At 56.0% G+C, this 16,452-nt stretch overlaps 1 protein-coding gene across 2 annotated transcripts in view; it reads left to right on the top strand.

Annotated features, from left to right (window-relative positions):
• The window catches only part of LRP1 (LDL receptor related protein 1), a 78,846-nt gene that overhangs the window by 24,328 nt on the left and 38,066 nt on the right, over window positions 1–16,452 (top strand). For both annotated transcript variants that reach the window (XM_053921288.2, XM_024576265.4), the window contains exons 7-20: window positions 544–706; window positions 816–1,038; window positions 2,048–2,237; window positions 2,635–2,778; window positions 3,967–4,203; window positions 5,575–5,755; window positions 6,546–6,768; window positions 7,561–7,762; window positions 8,173–8,298; window positions 10,821–10,961; window positions 11,061–11,186; window positions 11,646–11,762; window positions 12,549–12,629; window positions 14,280–14,447. In XM_053921288.2, the coding sequence (XP_053777263.1) occupies window positions 544–706; window positions 816–1,038; window positions 2,048–2,237; window positions 2,635–2,778; window positions 3,967–4,203; window positions 5,575–5,755; window positions 6,546–6,768; window positions 7,561–7,762; window positions 8,173–8,298; window positions 10,821–10,961; window positions 11,061–11,186; window positions 11,646–11,762; window positions 12,549–12,629; window positions 14,280–14,447 (2,322 nt within the window). The remainder of the gene's footprint in view (window positions 1–543; window positions 707–815; window positions 1,039–2,047; window positions 2,238–2,634; window positions 2,779–3,966; window positions 4,204–5,574; window positions 5,756–6,545; window positions 6,769–7,560; window positions 7,763–8,172; window positions 8,299–10,820; window positions 10,962–11,060; window positions 11,187–11,645; window positions 11,763–12,548; window positions 12,630–14,279; window positions 14,448–16,452) is intronic.

The raw sequence follows: 16,452 nt of genomic DNA, 5'->3' as shown, positions 1-16,452 counted from the left end.
TCAGTCCTCCGGCTAGCATGGGCTAACTCCACTTAGCATATATGAAAGTCCAGCCAAAAATAAAGATGTGTGAGGCTTTAATTAGCCTGACTGCTCTTATCTCAAGTAAAAGCAGATTTTTTACAAACAACTAAAATGAGCTAGTGAACCTGTCCTCACTGTTTTGGGGGACTCCAAGATAGGCTTCAAGGAGGGGCTGGAGTTAGGAAAGCTTGTCAATCAACCCACCAGCCAACACTTACCCAGGACCCCCCGAGTGCCTACCCTGACCGGGCATGGGGAGTGGGGCTGTGCGGGAAGATACTCAGAGGCTTCTCCTTGGAGAGACCAGATAGGTGCAAAGATGGCAAAGATCACGAGGCAAAATGTGCCACTGCTGGTGACTCCCATAAGAGCTCAGGGAAGAGAGACGGCCGGAGCCTGGGCGGTGAAGGAGGGCGCCCCAGAGGAAGTGGGCGTCCAGCAGTGGGTTCCGCACCCGCAAAGGATGGGCATGTGTATGGGAGGACTGCCCCCTGAAGCTCTTTCATTCGCACTCTCCAGACGTCGAGCAGATGGCCATTGACTGGCTGACGGGCAACTTCTACTTTGTGGATGACATCGATGATAGGATCTTCGTCTGCAACCGAAATGGAGACACCTGTGTCACTTTGCTAGACCTGGAGCTCTACAACCCCAAGGGCATTGCCCTGGACCCTGCCATGGGGTGAGAGGGGCAGGCAGGGGCTCTGTCCTGGAAGGGGGTAGGCAGAGACTGCAGTGGAATTGTGGGTGCCCAACGTCCAGAACCCTTTTAACGTGCCGTCTGCCCGTAGGAAAGTGTTTTTCACTGACTACGGGCAGATCCCAAAGGTGGAGCGCTGCGACATGGATGGGCAGAACCGCACCAAGCTGGTCGATAGCAAGATCGTGTTTCCTCACGGCATCACGCTGGACCTGGTCAGCCGCCTCGTCTACTGGGCTGACGCCTACCTGGACTACATTGAAGTGGTGGACTATGAGGGCAAGGGCCGGCAGACCATCATCCAGGGCATCCTGGTGAGGGGGCGTCTTCACAGGGGAGTCCCTGAGGAGGGCGGTGTGGTGCCTTGGTGGCCCTGAGCCCTCTGGGGGTCGGGGGTAGGGGTGGTCATGAGCACTTAGGGGAAAGGACAGGATATGGCTTCCACTCTGATGGTAACAGTCATTTTAGACACACTTTTTACTTCCTTTTTCTCATTTGATCCTTATAACGACCCCTTGGTGATGAGCAGACCGGTGACTCAGTTCCCTTTTGGCAGAGGAAATAGTGAGGTTCAGGAGGTTAAGTGATCTATCTGAGGTGACACAGCTAGGAAATAGCACTGAAGTCTAGAAGCCTCGCAAGCTCAGAGATGGCACTCCGTTCTGGGACAAAACGGGCGACCAGCCATTCTGGTTTGCCTGGGACTGTGCTGGTGTTAGCCCAGAAAGACCAACGAACCAGCAAGCCCATTAGACTCGGGCAAACTGGGGCAGTCAGTTGCCTTAGATGAGTAATGTGGGCAGCAGGGGCTCTCGCAGGCTTGCTTAGGGCCAGCCTGTCCTCTCCACACTCCCAAAGCCGGGGGCTGGAGTCGGGCTAAGTGTGTTCTCTGTGAACAGAGTTTAGGTCCCGAGTCCAGTTTAGCCCAGAATCATGTGGTCACCTACTGTGTGTCTGATTCTGTGGGGGATGTGGTTCCTGCCCTCAAGGGGCTGGAGCAGAGTAGGCGGAGTTAGTCCACAAATCACCAGACAAGGCACAACAGCTAGACAGGTGGAGTGTGGAAGGAGAGACCATGTCTGGTTACAAGACTCCAGAAGCTCTTCAAAGAGATGCTGTGCGAAGGATGAGTGGGACTTTGACAAGCAAAGATCGCAAACACAGGATGGTCCGGCCAGAGGAGGAGAAAAGCATGGAGTTAGACAGCTATGGAGTGAATTTGGGAATGCAGCCAATGGAGTTCGGCTGGGAAGCTCGGGGGCTCTTCCATGGTGGAGGGAGGATTTTTTTCTCTCATGTTGACCATTCCTCCGGCCGTCTCAGATTGAGCATCTCTACGGCCTGACCGTATTTGAGAACTACCTCTACGCCACCAACTCGGACAATGCCAACGCCCAGCAGAAGACAAGTGTGATCCGCGTGAACCGCTTCAATAGCACCGACTACCAGGTCGTCACCCGAGTGGACAAGGGCGGCGCCCTCCACATCTACCACCAGCGGCGTCAGCCCCAAGGTGAGCAGGGTTCCACAGCCCTTCCAGGGGCCCTCCTGCGGGAACCCCAGGTTCTCTCACATCAAGACTGCTTCTCCCAACCATCCACCCCAGACTCTATGGCCCCTGGCCCCTCAGCTTCTCTGCCAGCCCCTCCCAGTCCTCTGGCTGGTCTAGAGGAGAAGCACCTGGCCATGGGCGACTGCATGACTCTCCCTGACCACAGCAGTCCCCACCTGAGCGGCTAGGTTGTGGTGGGGCAGGGGAGTTCCAGTCCTGTGGCTTCTAAATCGTCAAATGGGACGATAGGCGCAGAGACCGCAACGGGAGGGAGTGTGGGCAGACTTCAGGGAGCCTTCTCAAGGCTGAGGCACAGGGGCTCCGAGGGATCCTGACCAGCTCTCCACTTGGCCCCTAGTGAGGAGCCACGCCTGTGAGAATGACCAGTATGGGAAACCGGGTGGCTGCTCCGACATCTGCTTGCTGGCCAACAGCCACAAGGCGCGGACCTGCCGCTGCCGCTCCGGCTTCAGCCTGGGAAGTGATGGGAAATCCTGCAAGAGTGAGTGATGGGGCAGGCCGAGCGTGCCTGCGGGGTGGGGTGGGGTGGGAGGGCGTCCTAGTCTGCCTCCCATAGCCCTGCACTTCTGGCTGAGATGCAGACAGGTGAAGGAACTTACCCAAAGTTCTGCCACTAGTAAGGGGCAGTGACCGAACTTGAACCCACATCTGAAAACAAGGCTTTTCCCGCTATCTTTCTCCAGCTCCATTGAAAACTGTAAACTGGTCCTTTCCTTCCTTCCTTCCTTCCTTCCTTCCTTCCTTCCTTCCTTCCTTCCTTCCTTCCTTCCTTCCTTCTTTCCTTCCTTCCTTCCTTCCTTCCTTCCACAGGTAAGTACTGAGCATGTACTATGTGTCTGGCACTGTCCTAAAGTAAGAATTCAGCAGTGAACAGGTAGATGTCATCTCTGTCCTCCAGGAGCATACGGTCTGGCAAGGGAGACAGACAAATAAGTAAATATAAAACTCCAGGTGTTGGTAGGTGTTAGGAAGAAAATAAATGGAGAATAGAGTTAGCGAGGACACGAGGGCTCCAGCTGAGACAGAGCAGTCAGGGAAGGCTTCTCTGCAGAGATGAAATTTGCGCCTAGCAATCTGTGAAGTGTGGAGGAGGAGCTACCTGAAGGAAAAGCATTTCTGGCAAAAGGAAACGACGGTACCAAGGCTCTGAGGCCAGTGCAAGCTTGGCGACTTTCAAGCAGAGAAGCGACATTATTGATTCCTGTTTGTAAAAACATGCCGGCTGCTGGGGGGATGGCAGATGGGCAGCAGGGATGTGGCAAGGGGCCATTTCTGTGGGGCAGGCAATAAGTGATGTGGCTTAGATTAGGGCGGTAGCAGAGGAAGTAGTCAAAAGTGATCAGATTCCAACATGTTTTGAAGGTGCTCCTTTTGGGCCACTAATTTCACTCCGAGCAGTTCACTTAACTGGAAACATGCTACTTGCCACACTTGCCCCATTTCCTACTGCTAGAGGACAGGTAAACCCCACCCCCAGCATTATCCCCTAGACCCTATGTGTGTATGTGTCTGTCCACATGACCCAGAGCCTCTGCTGCCCCCACAGCCCCTGTCCCAGGATAGCTGGGGCATCGCAGCCCCTGGCCACTGCCCCTGAGGCTGGGTGGTGGCCCTGTGTGTGCATGCATGTGTGTGTCTGACTCTGTGCCTCTCTCCATGCCTTCCCTAGAGCCAGAACACGAGCTGTTCCTTGTGTACGGCAAGGGCCGGCCAGGCATCATCCGGGGGATGGATATGGGGGCCAAGGTCCCAGATGAGCACATGATCCCCATCGAGAACCTCATGAACCCCCGGGCGCTGGACTTCCACGCTGAGACCGGCTTCATCTACTTTGCCGACACCACCAGCTACCTCATTGGCCGCCAGAAGATTGATGGCACTGAGCGGGAGACCATCTTGAAGGATGGTGAGGGCTCCGGAATGGGGAGGCATGAGCGTAAGACTCCCAAGGGACGTCACCCACCTGGGATGGGAAGCGATCTGGGGCTTTGGCCTTTCTTTCCTGGTGCCCTCTCAGCATGGACAGTCCTGCTGACTGGCTGGCTGGGCTGGTTGGCATGGAGATGAGAGGATGACAGATTGACCCCTGTGCGACCCCTTCTTGGCTGAGCCAACAAGAGGCAGGAAGATGGATAGATTAGGCAGCATGGGCTGTCCTTGCCAGCCCTTGGGAAAACTCAGGGTCTCTCGCCATTGGCTGCTAGCCCTGGAGCTGTGTTTAGCACACAGCCTGGGAGAGGCCCGAGGCTCGCCAGCACCCGTGTGCACACGCAGGGTCTGTACCACCAAAAGCTGTATTCTTACACGTTCTGAGAAAATCGCGGGGTTTTTAAGAAGCTTTTATTTATTTATTTTTAGAGAGACAGGAAGGGAGGGAAAGAGAAAGGGAGAGAAACATCAATGATATGCGAGAGAAATATGAATCAGTCGCCTCTCGCACGCCCCCAGCTGGGGACCTGGCCCAAAACCCAGGCATGCGCCTTGACTGGGAATCGAAACAGCAACCTTTCAGTTCTCAGGCTGGCACTCAGTCCCCTGAGCCACACCAGCCAGGGCAGTGCAGTGTCTTCTGAATATCCATCTGCATGGAGGCTCTGAGCTGAGCTCTGTCCCTTCCCTGCTGGTGTTAGGAATTTCCACACCTACACTCAGGCCCCCAGGGTAGGGCTCCCTGCCTGATCAGTCTGGCTGACACCAGCTACCACCCTTTGCCCTGCTTCCCCCACCCCTGCCCCAGGTCAGAGAACGTCAGCAGTCAGCAATCATAAGACTTTGGAGAAATAAAAAGTAACTCCTCATCAGGAAAAACATGAGGGTTCCCTATGCCAGGGGAACTGCTATTTAAAGGACGCTGGAGATGAAGCCTTTAGCTAAGTAAAAAATCACTTCCTGATTTATTCATTTTGTTAGCTCAGGACTTTCAGGCCTTGGGATGTGGCGTCACACTTGCGCCTAGAGCGCGTGGCTTCAGCTGTCCGCTCTGACTCAGGCCCAGCCACACCCTCACCTGAGAGCCCACATCCGCCCCACAGTGTGCTGGCTGCCCACGTGCAGTTTTGAGAGGCTCTGTGCCTCAACACGGTTTGGCATCACAAAGGATCTTCCAGCTCCTTCCTCCAACCTCCCATCCTTGTCCTCCCCACTGTCCAGCACACAAAAGGCTCCTGGCCCTCCCTCCGTCGAGTTGCTCAAAGGCGCATGCATCCCGAGGGGCAGGGGCAGGCAGTTGGGAGCTTCCTCCGAGGCTCTCCATCATTGCTCCCTTCACTCCCTGCAGGCATCCACAATGTGGAGGGTGTGGCTGTGGACTGGATGGGGGACAATTTGTACTGGACGGATGATGGGCCCAAGAAGACCATCAGTGTGGCCAGGCTGGAGAAGGCTGCTCAGACCCGCAAGACCTTGATTGAGGGCAAAATGACACACCCCAGGGCCATTGTGGTGGATCCACTCAATGGGTGAGTTCTCCCAAGGCCTTGGGTTGGGTGGGCTGGGCACCCCGTGGGTCTCAGAAGTGGCCAGTGAGTGAACAGGGGAGGACGGCCAGGTGGGAGGCTTAGGCAGGAACAGGAAGCTGAAAGAGGATGTGTCCCTGACTTCAGGGCAACTTGGGAGTGATACCTTGAACGCAGATGGAGAAATCTGATGCTGTCACTGCCAGCTCAGAGCCCTCCCCTGGCTCCCTTGCCCTTAGAGTGAGATCCACATTCCTTATCAGGCCTGGGGCCCCACAGGGTCTGCCTGCAGCTCTTTTGACCTCATCTGCACCTCACTTCCTGCCCTTGGAAGTTCTGTTTTCACTGCCCGAGGAGCAATGGCAGATCTAGCTCCTTCTCAGCATTCACACCTCAGCTCAAATGCTGCCTCCTAGAGCGGCCTTCCTCATCTGCTGCCTGGTCCTTCTCCATGCTACCAGGCTTGTGTTCTTCCTGGTTCCTCCCGGCTTCCATCATTCTTCAGTGTGCGAGACCTTGTTGGCTGACTTGGGTGGGACATGAGCTTCAGAAGAGAAGAAGCCTCGGCTACCTTGGTCTGATCTGGTCCCCAAGTGCCAGACTGCGCCCAGCTCGCAGGAGGCACTCATCAAACATTCGTCGAGTGGAAGAATGAATGAATGAAATGTGTGGGCCAGGGTTGAGCAGGGCAGGAAGGCCCCTGTGGTGGGCTCTGGGACAGCACATGTGGATTGGGGTCACAGGGAGGCTGTTGGTGGCAACTAATGTGGTGTTGACCCGCCGCTGCCCACAGGTGGATGTACTGGACAGACTGGGAGGAGGACCCTAAGGACAGTCGGCGAGGGCGGCTGGAGAGGGCCTGGATGGACGGCTCACACCGAGACATCTTTGTCACCTCCAAGACTGTGCTGTGGCCCAATGGACTGAGCCTGGACATCCCAGCCGGGCGCCTCTACTGGGTGGATGCCTTCTATGACCGCATTGAGACCATACTGCTCAATGGCACAGACCGGAAGGTGGGCAGGCGTGCACCTGTGTGTGGGTGTTCGTAAGTGCATCACTGGATCACTTTTGTGTGTGGATGAGGCTCTGCGTGTGTGATTGTGTGGGCATCTGTGTGTGGCTCGGCCTGTGGGCTTTCTGTGTGTACCTCTGTCCCATGGATGTGCATATCTGTGTGCTTGTGCGTCTTGTGCGTTGTGTTGTTAGAGGATTGCCTCTGTTAGGGTGTCTCTGTGACTAAGTGCTGTCTGCAAGCTTAACCGCAGCTTGTCATTCCCAGCACATTCTCTGTGCTCTCTCATGCAGTTCTTTCTGCCTCCGCCCCGGCTCCTCCTCGCATGGCATGCTGCTCAGGGGCCACCTCCTCTAGCATGTTGTCTTCCGTCCCCTCTTCCACCCTGGATTGCCATGTCTTTTTCATTTCTTCGTGCCTACCACAGGTGGGCCCTTAATAAATCCCGGCAAGTGTCTGTTGGATGAAGAAATGAGTAGATGAGTTCTGGCTCTCTACTCAGTATTGGGTGTGTGTGTGTGCGTACGCACGCATGTTGGAGGGATTTGAAGGATATGAATGGGCCCAAGAGAAGACCGCGTGGACAAGCTCGCCGTTAGCCTCCTGCTGGGTTTAGGATCTGGCACCTCACTCCATGCACAGCTGTCATCCTTAGTGGCCCCCAGGCTAAGGGAGGAAAACAAGACCCACACCAGGATCTAGATAAAGAGGATACAAATCAGTGATCTCTCTGGACCTTCCTGAGTTCCCCTGTTTGTCTCCAGCCGCTTAGTAACCTCCCCTCCATTGCTAGATCGTGTATGAGGGCCCTGAGCTGAATCATGCCTTTGGCCTGTGTCACCACGGCAACTACCTCTTCTGGACCGAGTACCGGAGTGGCAGTGTCTACCGCTTGGAACGGGGCACAGGAGGTGCACCCCCCACCGTGACCCTCCTGCGTAGTGAGCGGCCCCCCATCTTTGAGATCCGAATGTATGATGCCCAGCAGCAGCAAGGTACCCCCTGGGGCTGGGGCTGGTGACAGGGTGGGACCTAGATGGGGGGTGAGGCTCTCGGGAGGGTGAAGACACTCTCCCTGGGATCCCAGGCTCTGACTTTAGAGACTCTCAAAAAGAGAGACCCCCAACCCTTGCCCTTAGAGTGAGACCCACATTCCTTATCAGGCCTAGTGTCCTATGAGGTCTACCAGCAGCTTGTTTGACCTCATCTGCACCTTCTGCCCTTCCTTCCTTATCTCCCACCCTGCCCCATGCCTATGTCTGCTTTTCTTCAACACGCTCATGGCCCTCTCGATGTTTCTTCCCTATCTGTCTCCTCACTGTAATGCGTCTCCCCTATCTCCTCACTCCCCCTCCTCCCCACCGTCCCCCTCCTCCCCTGACCCCTCTGCGGCCCTCCGTCTCAGTGGGCACCAACAAATGCCGGGTGAACAACGGTGGCTGCAGCAGCCTGTGCCTGGCCACCCCTGGGAGCCGCCAGTGTGCCTGCGCCGAGGACCAGGTGTTGGACGCAGACGGTGTCACTTGCTTGGGTATGAGGGGCCCTGCTGGGGTGGGAGGCAGGCAAGCCGGCCCCAACGGGAGGAGGCCACAGGGACCACTCAGAGATGAAGGAGGCAAAGAGGGCCCTGTTGGGGCAATAGGTGATGAGGGATGGGGCAAGAGAGAGAAGGTTCTGGGGGCCGGGGAGAGAGGTCGGATGAGAGGGATGCGCGAGGGCACAAAGATGAGGGGAGACTGAGTGATGAGCAGGGCGGCTATGGAGAGTAGAAAATGGTCTTCTTTTACATTTACTTCCCTATTGTTCAAGTAAGGTGACAATAGTTCTAAGCATTAGAAATTAAAGAGAAAAGAAAAGCCCAAATCGGACCGACCAGCCCCATTGTGCTGTTAGCACGTGGGGTGGTTCCAGGGCGGACCACACAGAGCTGTCACGTGCTGCATGTGAAATGCCTTCCGCCCTCACGAGTTCATACGTGTCGTAGCATTTTCTGTGTTATTCTTGCATTATGTTAAATAGCCTCATTTTAAAAATATAAGTAGGGGTTGCTCATTACAAAAAGAAAGAAATAAACATTATAGAAAACGGAGAAAGTACAAGTCCCCCCAAACACCCCACCCATTGATGCCACTGTTACCATCTGAGAGCCCACCCTCCCAAACATTTCCCACGCATTCCCCTCTCTTACCCGGAAGCGTGCCGCATGCACTGTTCCATTTCCTGCTTTTGTCCTATGACAGGATGTCATGAATACATAAGTGGAATTTTTAAAAATATTTTATTTATTTATTTTTAGAGAGAGGGGAAGGGAGGGAGAGAGAGAGGAGAGAAACATCGATGTGTGAGAGGTACATCCATTAGTCTCATATGTGCTCCGGCCCGGGACCAAACCTGCCACCCAGCCATGGGCTGGCCAGGAATGAGCCAGTGGCCTTTCAGTTAGCGGGACAACACCCAACCCACTGAGCCACACCAGTCAGGGCTAAATCCCATTTCTTTCTCTTTTTTTCTTTTTCCTTTTAAAGATTTTATTTTATTTTTAGAGAAAGGGGGAGAGAAGGAGAGAAACATCAACTGGTTGCCTCTAGCATGTGCCCTAACCGGCGACCTAGCCCACAACCCAGGCATGTGCCCTGACCAGGAATCGAACCAGTGACTTCTCTTTGCAGGACAATGCTCAGCCAACTGAGCCATGGCAGTCAGGGCTAGATCCCATCTCTGCTGTTTCTCACACCTTCATGCTTTCCCATATTCTGGCGGGTTCCTTACAACAGAATCCCAGAAGTGCACACCAGTCAGTGAGTGCCCAGCTAAGAGTGAGTGGGTGAGGCCAGGTGGAGGCAAGAGTACTGGGAGAGAGAGGAACTGAGTGGCTGAGGTAATGGAAAGGTCCTCTACATGGATGTTGAAATCACTAAGAACTAAAGCAGGAGTGATTTTGGAGAAAGGGACAGAGCCAGGATCTAAAAACCCTTCAGGATGACGGAGTGGCTAGGGGCCTGTAGACATCGGGGTTGGGATGATCTGATCACATGAAAGTCAACGCAGGTGTTTCAGAGAGGAGGGAGGGAGAAGAGTGGGGAGCAGTAGCGAGAAGGAAGGTGGACACCTCCAGGCCCAGTGGTCCATGGGCCGTGGGAGAGAAGACAGCCACCCACGGGGCCCATGAGGAGGTTCAAGGAGTAGAGTGGCGATGAGAGATGGGTCAGAAAGGGGGTGCACAGAGCCGGAAGGTCCAGGACAAGTCTGATGTGGGAGTCCTGGGCTGCATGAGATCACCGAGGGGAACACAAAGGACTCCCGGGAGTTTACTTCTAATGACCCAAGGCAGACAGCAGTGGGGGTGGGGGGGGGGCGGGGTGAGTGCAGGGAGCAGAAGCCTGGAGCCTGCAGGGTTCTAGGGCCTGTTTTCAGTCCTGCTGGTGCAGTGGATGCATCTGTGAAGGAAGAAGTCCAGGGACCAGGGCAGGGCCCTGAAGGTCCCAGAGACACCTCACAAAGAGCAGTTTGTAGAAATGGCAGGGCGGGTGAGGGGTCTGCTCAGCGGGCACCAAAGTACGGGGGGCCTCTGTACTTTTGCAGCAGCTGCTTATTCTCAGGCCACGCTGAAGTACAGGACATATTAGAGTAAACATCACCCTGTGGCTTGAGGTAGTTTCAGTTTCCACCCAGATGATTTGTTCATAAAGAATTATATACTAGGTCCTGGCTGGTGTGGCTCAGTGGATTGAGTGGCAGCCTGTAAACCAAAGGGTCGCTGGTTCAGTTCCTAGTCAGGGCACATGCCTGGGTTGCAGGCCAGGTCCCCAGTGGGGCACACATGAGAGGCAACCACACATTGATGTTTTTCTCCCTCTCTTTCTCCCTCCCTTCCCCTCTGTCTAAAAATAAATAAAATCTTAAAAAAAAAGAAAAAGAAAAAGAATGACATACTAGGAAAATTCACCCTGTGTATTATTTTTAAATAATAAAACAAGCAAAGTCCAGGGGACTTAGCCCCTGACCCATGATCTGGGCCTGACTTTCCCCCTCATGCCCCTGTGGTGCCCACAGCGAACCCATCCTACGTGCCCCCACCCCAGTGCCAGCCGGGCGAGTTTGCCTGCGCCAACAGCCGCTGCATCCAGGAGCGCTGGAAGTGTGACGGAGACAACGACTGCCTGGACAACAGCGACGAGGCCCCCGCCCTCTGCCGTGAGTCACCTGCCCCTGTCCGGCGATGGGCCTGCAGGGAGGCCAGGTGGGAGAGCAGGGGACCCCCATCTCAATGACCTCTGACCTGTTCTCTCCCAGATCAGCACACCTGCCCCTCAGACCGCTTCAAGTGCGAGAACAACCGGTGCATCCCCAACCGCTGGCTCTGTGACGGCGACAACGACTGTGGGAACAGTGAGGACGAGTCCAATGCCACTTGTTCAGGTGTGGAACAGTGGGGTGGACCACACTGGGCACCCCTCAGTCAGGGAGGCTGGATTGCGAGAGCCAGGCTCAGGAAGGCAGAGGGGCCTGAGGGGGAGGAAAGAATGCGGGGCGTGGGGCAGAGAGGGTGGGGCCCCAAGCAGGGGGAGAGGGGTGCTGTCCCCTTCCACTGAAGCACAAGGTTGGCTGAGAGGACTGAGCCAGCGGGGGACAGAGCTCCGCTCTGGATGGGAGACGAGAGCAAGGCAGGGTGGATCTTCTGGAGGGATACCAGAGGCCCCTAGAGAGGTGAGGTGACGCAGCCACCATGGGACCACACAGGTGGTTTTGAATTTTTCTAAGAGAAATGGCTTCGAGACTCTTGGGAAGACTTCCTATTACACAGAGAATAATAGAAAAAGAAAGGAAAATTAAGAAAGGGGGCCAGGACTCAACACTTACACCCATTCCTATCCCCAGCGCGCACCTGCCCACCCAACCAGTTCTCCTGTGCCAGTGGCCGCTGCATCCCCATCTCCTGGACATGTGACCTGGATGATGACTGCGGGGACCGCTCTGATGAGTCAGCCTCATGTGGTAAGAGGGACAACAGGAAGGCCAGGCTGGCTCAAAGGAGGTGACCCATGAGAACATCCCAGGGGCAGGAGGGGTAGAAAGACCCTGCTAATTAGTACTATGTGGCCTTGAGCAAATTACTTATTCTTGGTGGCCTTTGTGTGTTTTCATCTGCCAAGCGGGGATAATAATAGCACCTGTCTCACAGCGCCGATGTGGGGGTTCAGTGAGACCACACATGAAAACACTCCTCACAGCGCCGTGTTTGGTAACTGCTAGCTTTCAGAGAGGATGCTCAGTGAGCTCTCCCTCCCAAGACCACACCCACACCTTTCCCCTCCTCCTCCGCCTCTTCCCCCACGGGCGTGCATCTCCTAAACTCTAAGGGTTGCCAGGAGACTTGCAACCAGGGGAGCAATGGGCAGCGGCAGCTCGTCCCATGCTAACCCCTGACCCTGTCCCCAAGGCCCCCTTTTCTCTGACTCCCCAGTGAGCTGACAGGGCTCGCTTCTTTCCCACAACGTTTATAGAGAGGCAAAGCAGCCCCACCTGGGCTCTCTCCTGTGGCTTCTCCTATCCTAAGCCCTTTAATAAACATACTCCCCAGATAAAAATAAACAAATAAAAAGGATGCTCAGAGAGGTAGGGGTCCATGGGCAGAGTCTCAGGCTGAGGCACTGCTGCTCAGCCTTCTCCCCCATCTGGCTGCACAAAGGGCTCCTGGTTACAGGAGACCCCCTGCACCTGCCTGCTTTTGGTGCTGTGTAATCGTCAGGGCCCGACTCAGTTCCACTTTCTCCCTGACAGCCTATCCCACCTGCTTCCCCCTGACTCAGTTTACCTGCAACAATGGCAGATGCATCAACATCAACTGGCGATGTGACAACGGTAAGGGCCTGCCTTCCTTCACCTGCCCTGGTGCCCAGCAAAGCTGGAAGCTGCAGCCAGGCCCCGGGGCTGTAAGGCCCAATGGGTTTGAGAATCAAGCCAGGGCCTCTCTCCAGTGCACTAAAGCCCCACCGGGTTGGCTGGGAGAGAGGAGGATGAGCCAGGCATGTGTGAGGGAACCAACATGGACTGAGGGGGACCCTGCCCATCGCTTATCTGTGCCATTCCTTCCCAGGAAGGGCCTGAGCTGTCTATCCTCCAGGAGAGGCTCAGGGCCGGGGGAGAGATAAGCACAGAGGGCTGGGGGAAGGGGCGGGGGCCGGGGTGGGTGCAGAGCAACAAGAGCCCAGTGCCCGACTCCCTTCTCCCTGCAAACCCCATCTCCTGAAGTCCTTGCTGAGCCCTCCAGGGTCTGGCTCTAGGCTCAGGAGCCCGCCTGGCGGTCAGCCAGGGACCAGGCGGTGTCAGCCCCGAGCCACAGGAGCCGGTGGGTCGTCGTGTGTGTGCTGTCTCAGGGCTCTGCTTGCGTCTGTGTGTTGTGATGTGTTGTGCCAGTGGCTCCAGCCCTGGCTCACATGTGAGAGGTTGGACTGGGTCAGCGCTGTGTTGCCCCTCGTCTTTGCCGTGTCTCGTGTGCCAATGGTTGCCCTGGCGGTTTCTGTGTTTCAGAGAAGGATTGTGGGGACGGCTCTGACGAAAAGACCTGTCCTGAGCCTGCCGGTCAGTGCATAGAAGCACATGCACCATCACCCCCAGAGCCCAGCTGGCCTCTGGCCGCCTCTCAGGACTCCCAGGCAGCTCCCCACCCAGAGCTCTTAGGGTGTGAAGGAGAAGCTAAGGAGAGGAGCGAGAGAGAGGAGGCAACAGAAGGAGAAAGCAAACAGTGGAGAGGAAGGAAGCAGAGTGGGCAAAGGGACCCTCTCAGAGGAGAGGAGATGACAGAGAGGAGGGGATGAGGAGACCATGACAGAAGGGGAGGAGAGAATTAGAGAAGCAAATCCAGGTGGAAAAGCAGCAGGAACATTACCGAAGGGAAGAGCCAAACCCCAGGTTTCCCGATCGTCCTGGAAGTGTGGAGGGACGTCCACAAGCCCCCACCCTCGGGACCTGGATCATAGGACATCATTCCATCTCACCCAGATGCCTCCCAGTGGCCCTGACCCTTCCCAGCTGTAGGCAGTGCCCCTAGTGAGCTGGGCGGCACAGGTCTCAGCAATGCCAGGTTCAGGGTGGGGCCTGAGTAAGCCCCTCCCTTTCCAGCAGAGAAGCCTCACCTACACTCCACCCATCTCTCCCCTCCAAAACCAGAGAGATCCCCGCCCTTCCCCCAAAGCAAACAGACCCCTGTCCCCACACCCTGCCCAAACCAAAGGAACACATCCGGAGTCCCTCCCCACCAGCCTCCCGGGATGCAGGGAAAGGCCCTCCTGGAGCCCCCCACCCGTCCCCTCCCCACCGTGTGGGCCATGGTGCATGCTGCAGTCTATGCAGTTTCTGTGTCTTTTCTGTTTGTTTTTTTCTCAATGGGGGGGTTGGGGGGGCCAGGGTGGGAGTGAGGAGGAGGTGGGAGTGGGGGCCCCAAGCTGGGGTCACAGAGAAGACTGCTTGCTGACCTGCTCCTTGCATCTCCCCTTCCTGCCTCCCCACCAGACAACGACTGCGGTGACAACAGCGACGAGGCCGGCTGCAGCCACTCCTGCTCCAGCACCCAGTTCAAGTGCAACAGCGGGCGCTGCATCCCAGAGCACTGGACCTGCGACGGGGACAACGACTGTGGGGACTACAGCGATGAGACGCACGCCAACTGCACCAACCAGGGTAGGCACCTGGGCCAGCAGGGCGGGGCGAGATTGTCCGCATGCCAGTCACTCAGCCGTCCATCTGTCTGTACTGCACTTCACTGCCACCTGGGAGCCAGAGATAACCCAGACTCGGCTCTTATCCTGCAGAAGTTTCCAGCCGTGTGGGAGAGGGAGATTGCCGACGGTCATTGTCACACACTGTTAAGATTGCAGGCTTTGCAGCTGGGTGGCCTTGGGTTTGAGCTCCAGCTCTGCTACTTCCTCTCTTGGGTGGCCTTGAGCAAGTAAATTAATCTCGATGGCCTCTGTGTATTTCATCTGCAAAGTGGGGGTAATAATGACGCCAACATCCCAGCGCCGATGTGGGGGTTCAGTGAGATCACGCGTAGAAAAGCACTCAGCACAGGGCCTGAGTTTGGGACCCAGTCACTTGGATAGGGGATGCTCAGAGGTGTAGGGGTGAACGAGTCCGGTGGGAACCAAAGGGGGGGTGGCTCTGTGAGGGTCCCAGTGCCCCGGCAGATGCAGCCAGAGAGCAGAGGGGCCAGGTTCACCGGCTGGCACAGATACTCACAGAGGGTGTTGGTGTCTCTGCTCTGGCCGGCTGCTACTGTGGAGGAATGCAGACGCAGGATTGCCCTGGCTTCAAGAGAAGTCAGCAATGAGGATTTTTATGTGAAGTCTGCCCATTTTTAAATACACGTATTAGTGTCCTAGAGCTGTCACAACAGTTCTTACACTCCTGGGGGCTAGAAGTTCGGGACCTAAGTCAGCAGTGTTGGCGCCTCGCGGTGCAGTCGGGGAGAACGTACTCCAGCCTGTCTCCTTGCCTCCGGGGCTTGCTGGCAGCCTCTAGCGTTCCTCAGCTTGTCCCCCCAGAACCCCGGCCACTGCCTTCACCTCCACGTGGTGTTCTCCCCGTGTGCGTGTCTGCCTGTGCCCGCACTTCCTCTTCATGTAGGGACACATTCATCTTGGAGAGGGCCCACCCTAACGACTTCATCTGAAATCAGTCACCTGTAAAGACCTATTTCCAAATAAGGTCGCCTTCCCAGGTTCTGTGAGTTAGGACTTCAGCATCTTTTTCGGGGAACACAGATCAAACCATAACAACCGGCAACCAGTTTTAGAGGTTTTGAAAGTACTGCAGGCCAGAATGTTTCCACAGGCCCAGGTGGCCCCGAGCCACCAGCTTACAACCCCTGCCTTGCCGAGTTAAGGTGCACACAGTGGGAACAGTACTGAGCTCTAAGTGCTCACGAGGGGCCCAGCTCTGAGAGGGAGGATAAGGAGACTCACCCAGGCCCAGGAGGCAGCCGCTGAGTCTCCACGGCCACCAGTGACAAAGGCTGGGTGAGGAGAATGGGTAATAGTGCCTTGGGATTCTGAGAAAGTGTCCCTGGAGGCCTGAGGCTGGCCTGGTGGGAAGGGCTTCCAAGTCCTGCACTTACAAGCTGGGCAAACTTGGGCAAGTTGCTTCCCTTAAGCCTCGGCTTCCTGCTCCAGGAAATGGAAAGAGATGGTTCAGAGGCCTGTCGCATGGGCACAGGCACATCATGGTTGGTAGTGACTGTCTGGTGTGGTTGTGAGCTGAAATGGTCTGGGACCAACTAGGAGGAGGTGGGATTTGAACTGGGCCCTGATGAGGGATTAGATCGTGGGTAAGTGGACAAGCAGGAGGGTCTGCAGCGTGGGGGTGGGGTGGCCTGGAGAACCCAGCCGTAAGGCTTAGAGGGTGAAACTGAGCACTCTCTCAGGGGCGAGTGGAGCCAGGTGGGGCCCCTCGGACCTGAGGGGACAGTGAGGAATGAGGCTGTGTCAAAGGGGGAAGATGACAGCAGGTAAATGGCAGGTACGGGGGGCCTTCAGAGGACTTAAAAGCTGGAGGGTGGCATGATATAGGAGGTCTTTTGGAAGATAATCCTGGAAGGGGATTAGATTAGAAGTTGGTTCAGGGGCCCTGAGGAAGGGAACTCAGCTCGGAAGTTGCTGCTGAAGTCCAGGCACAAGATGAGAGCCTT

This window comes from Desmodus rotundus, chromosome 3 (assembly GCF_022682495.2).
Source record: "Desmodus rotundus isolate HL8 chromosome 3, HLdesRot8A.1, whole genome shotgun sequence".
Taxonomy (NCBI): domain Eukaryota; kingdom Metazoa; phylum Chordata; class Mammalia; order Chiroptera; family Phyllostomidae; genus Desmodus; species Desmodus rotundus.
The sequence above is the reverse complement of the archived record's forward strand: the minus strand, read 5'-3'. Positions and strand labels throughout refer to the sequence as shown.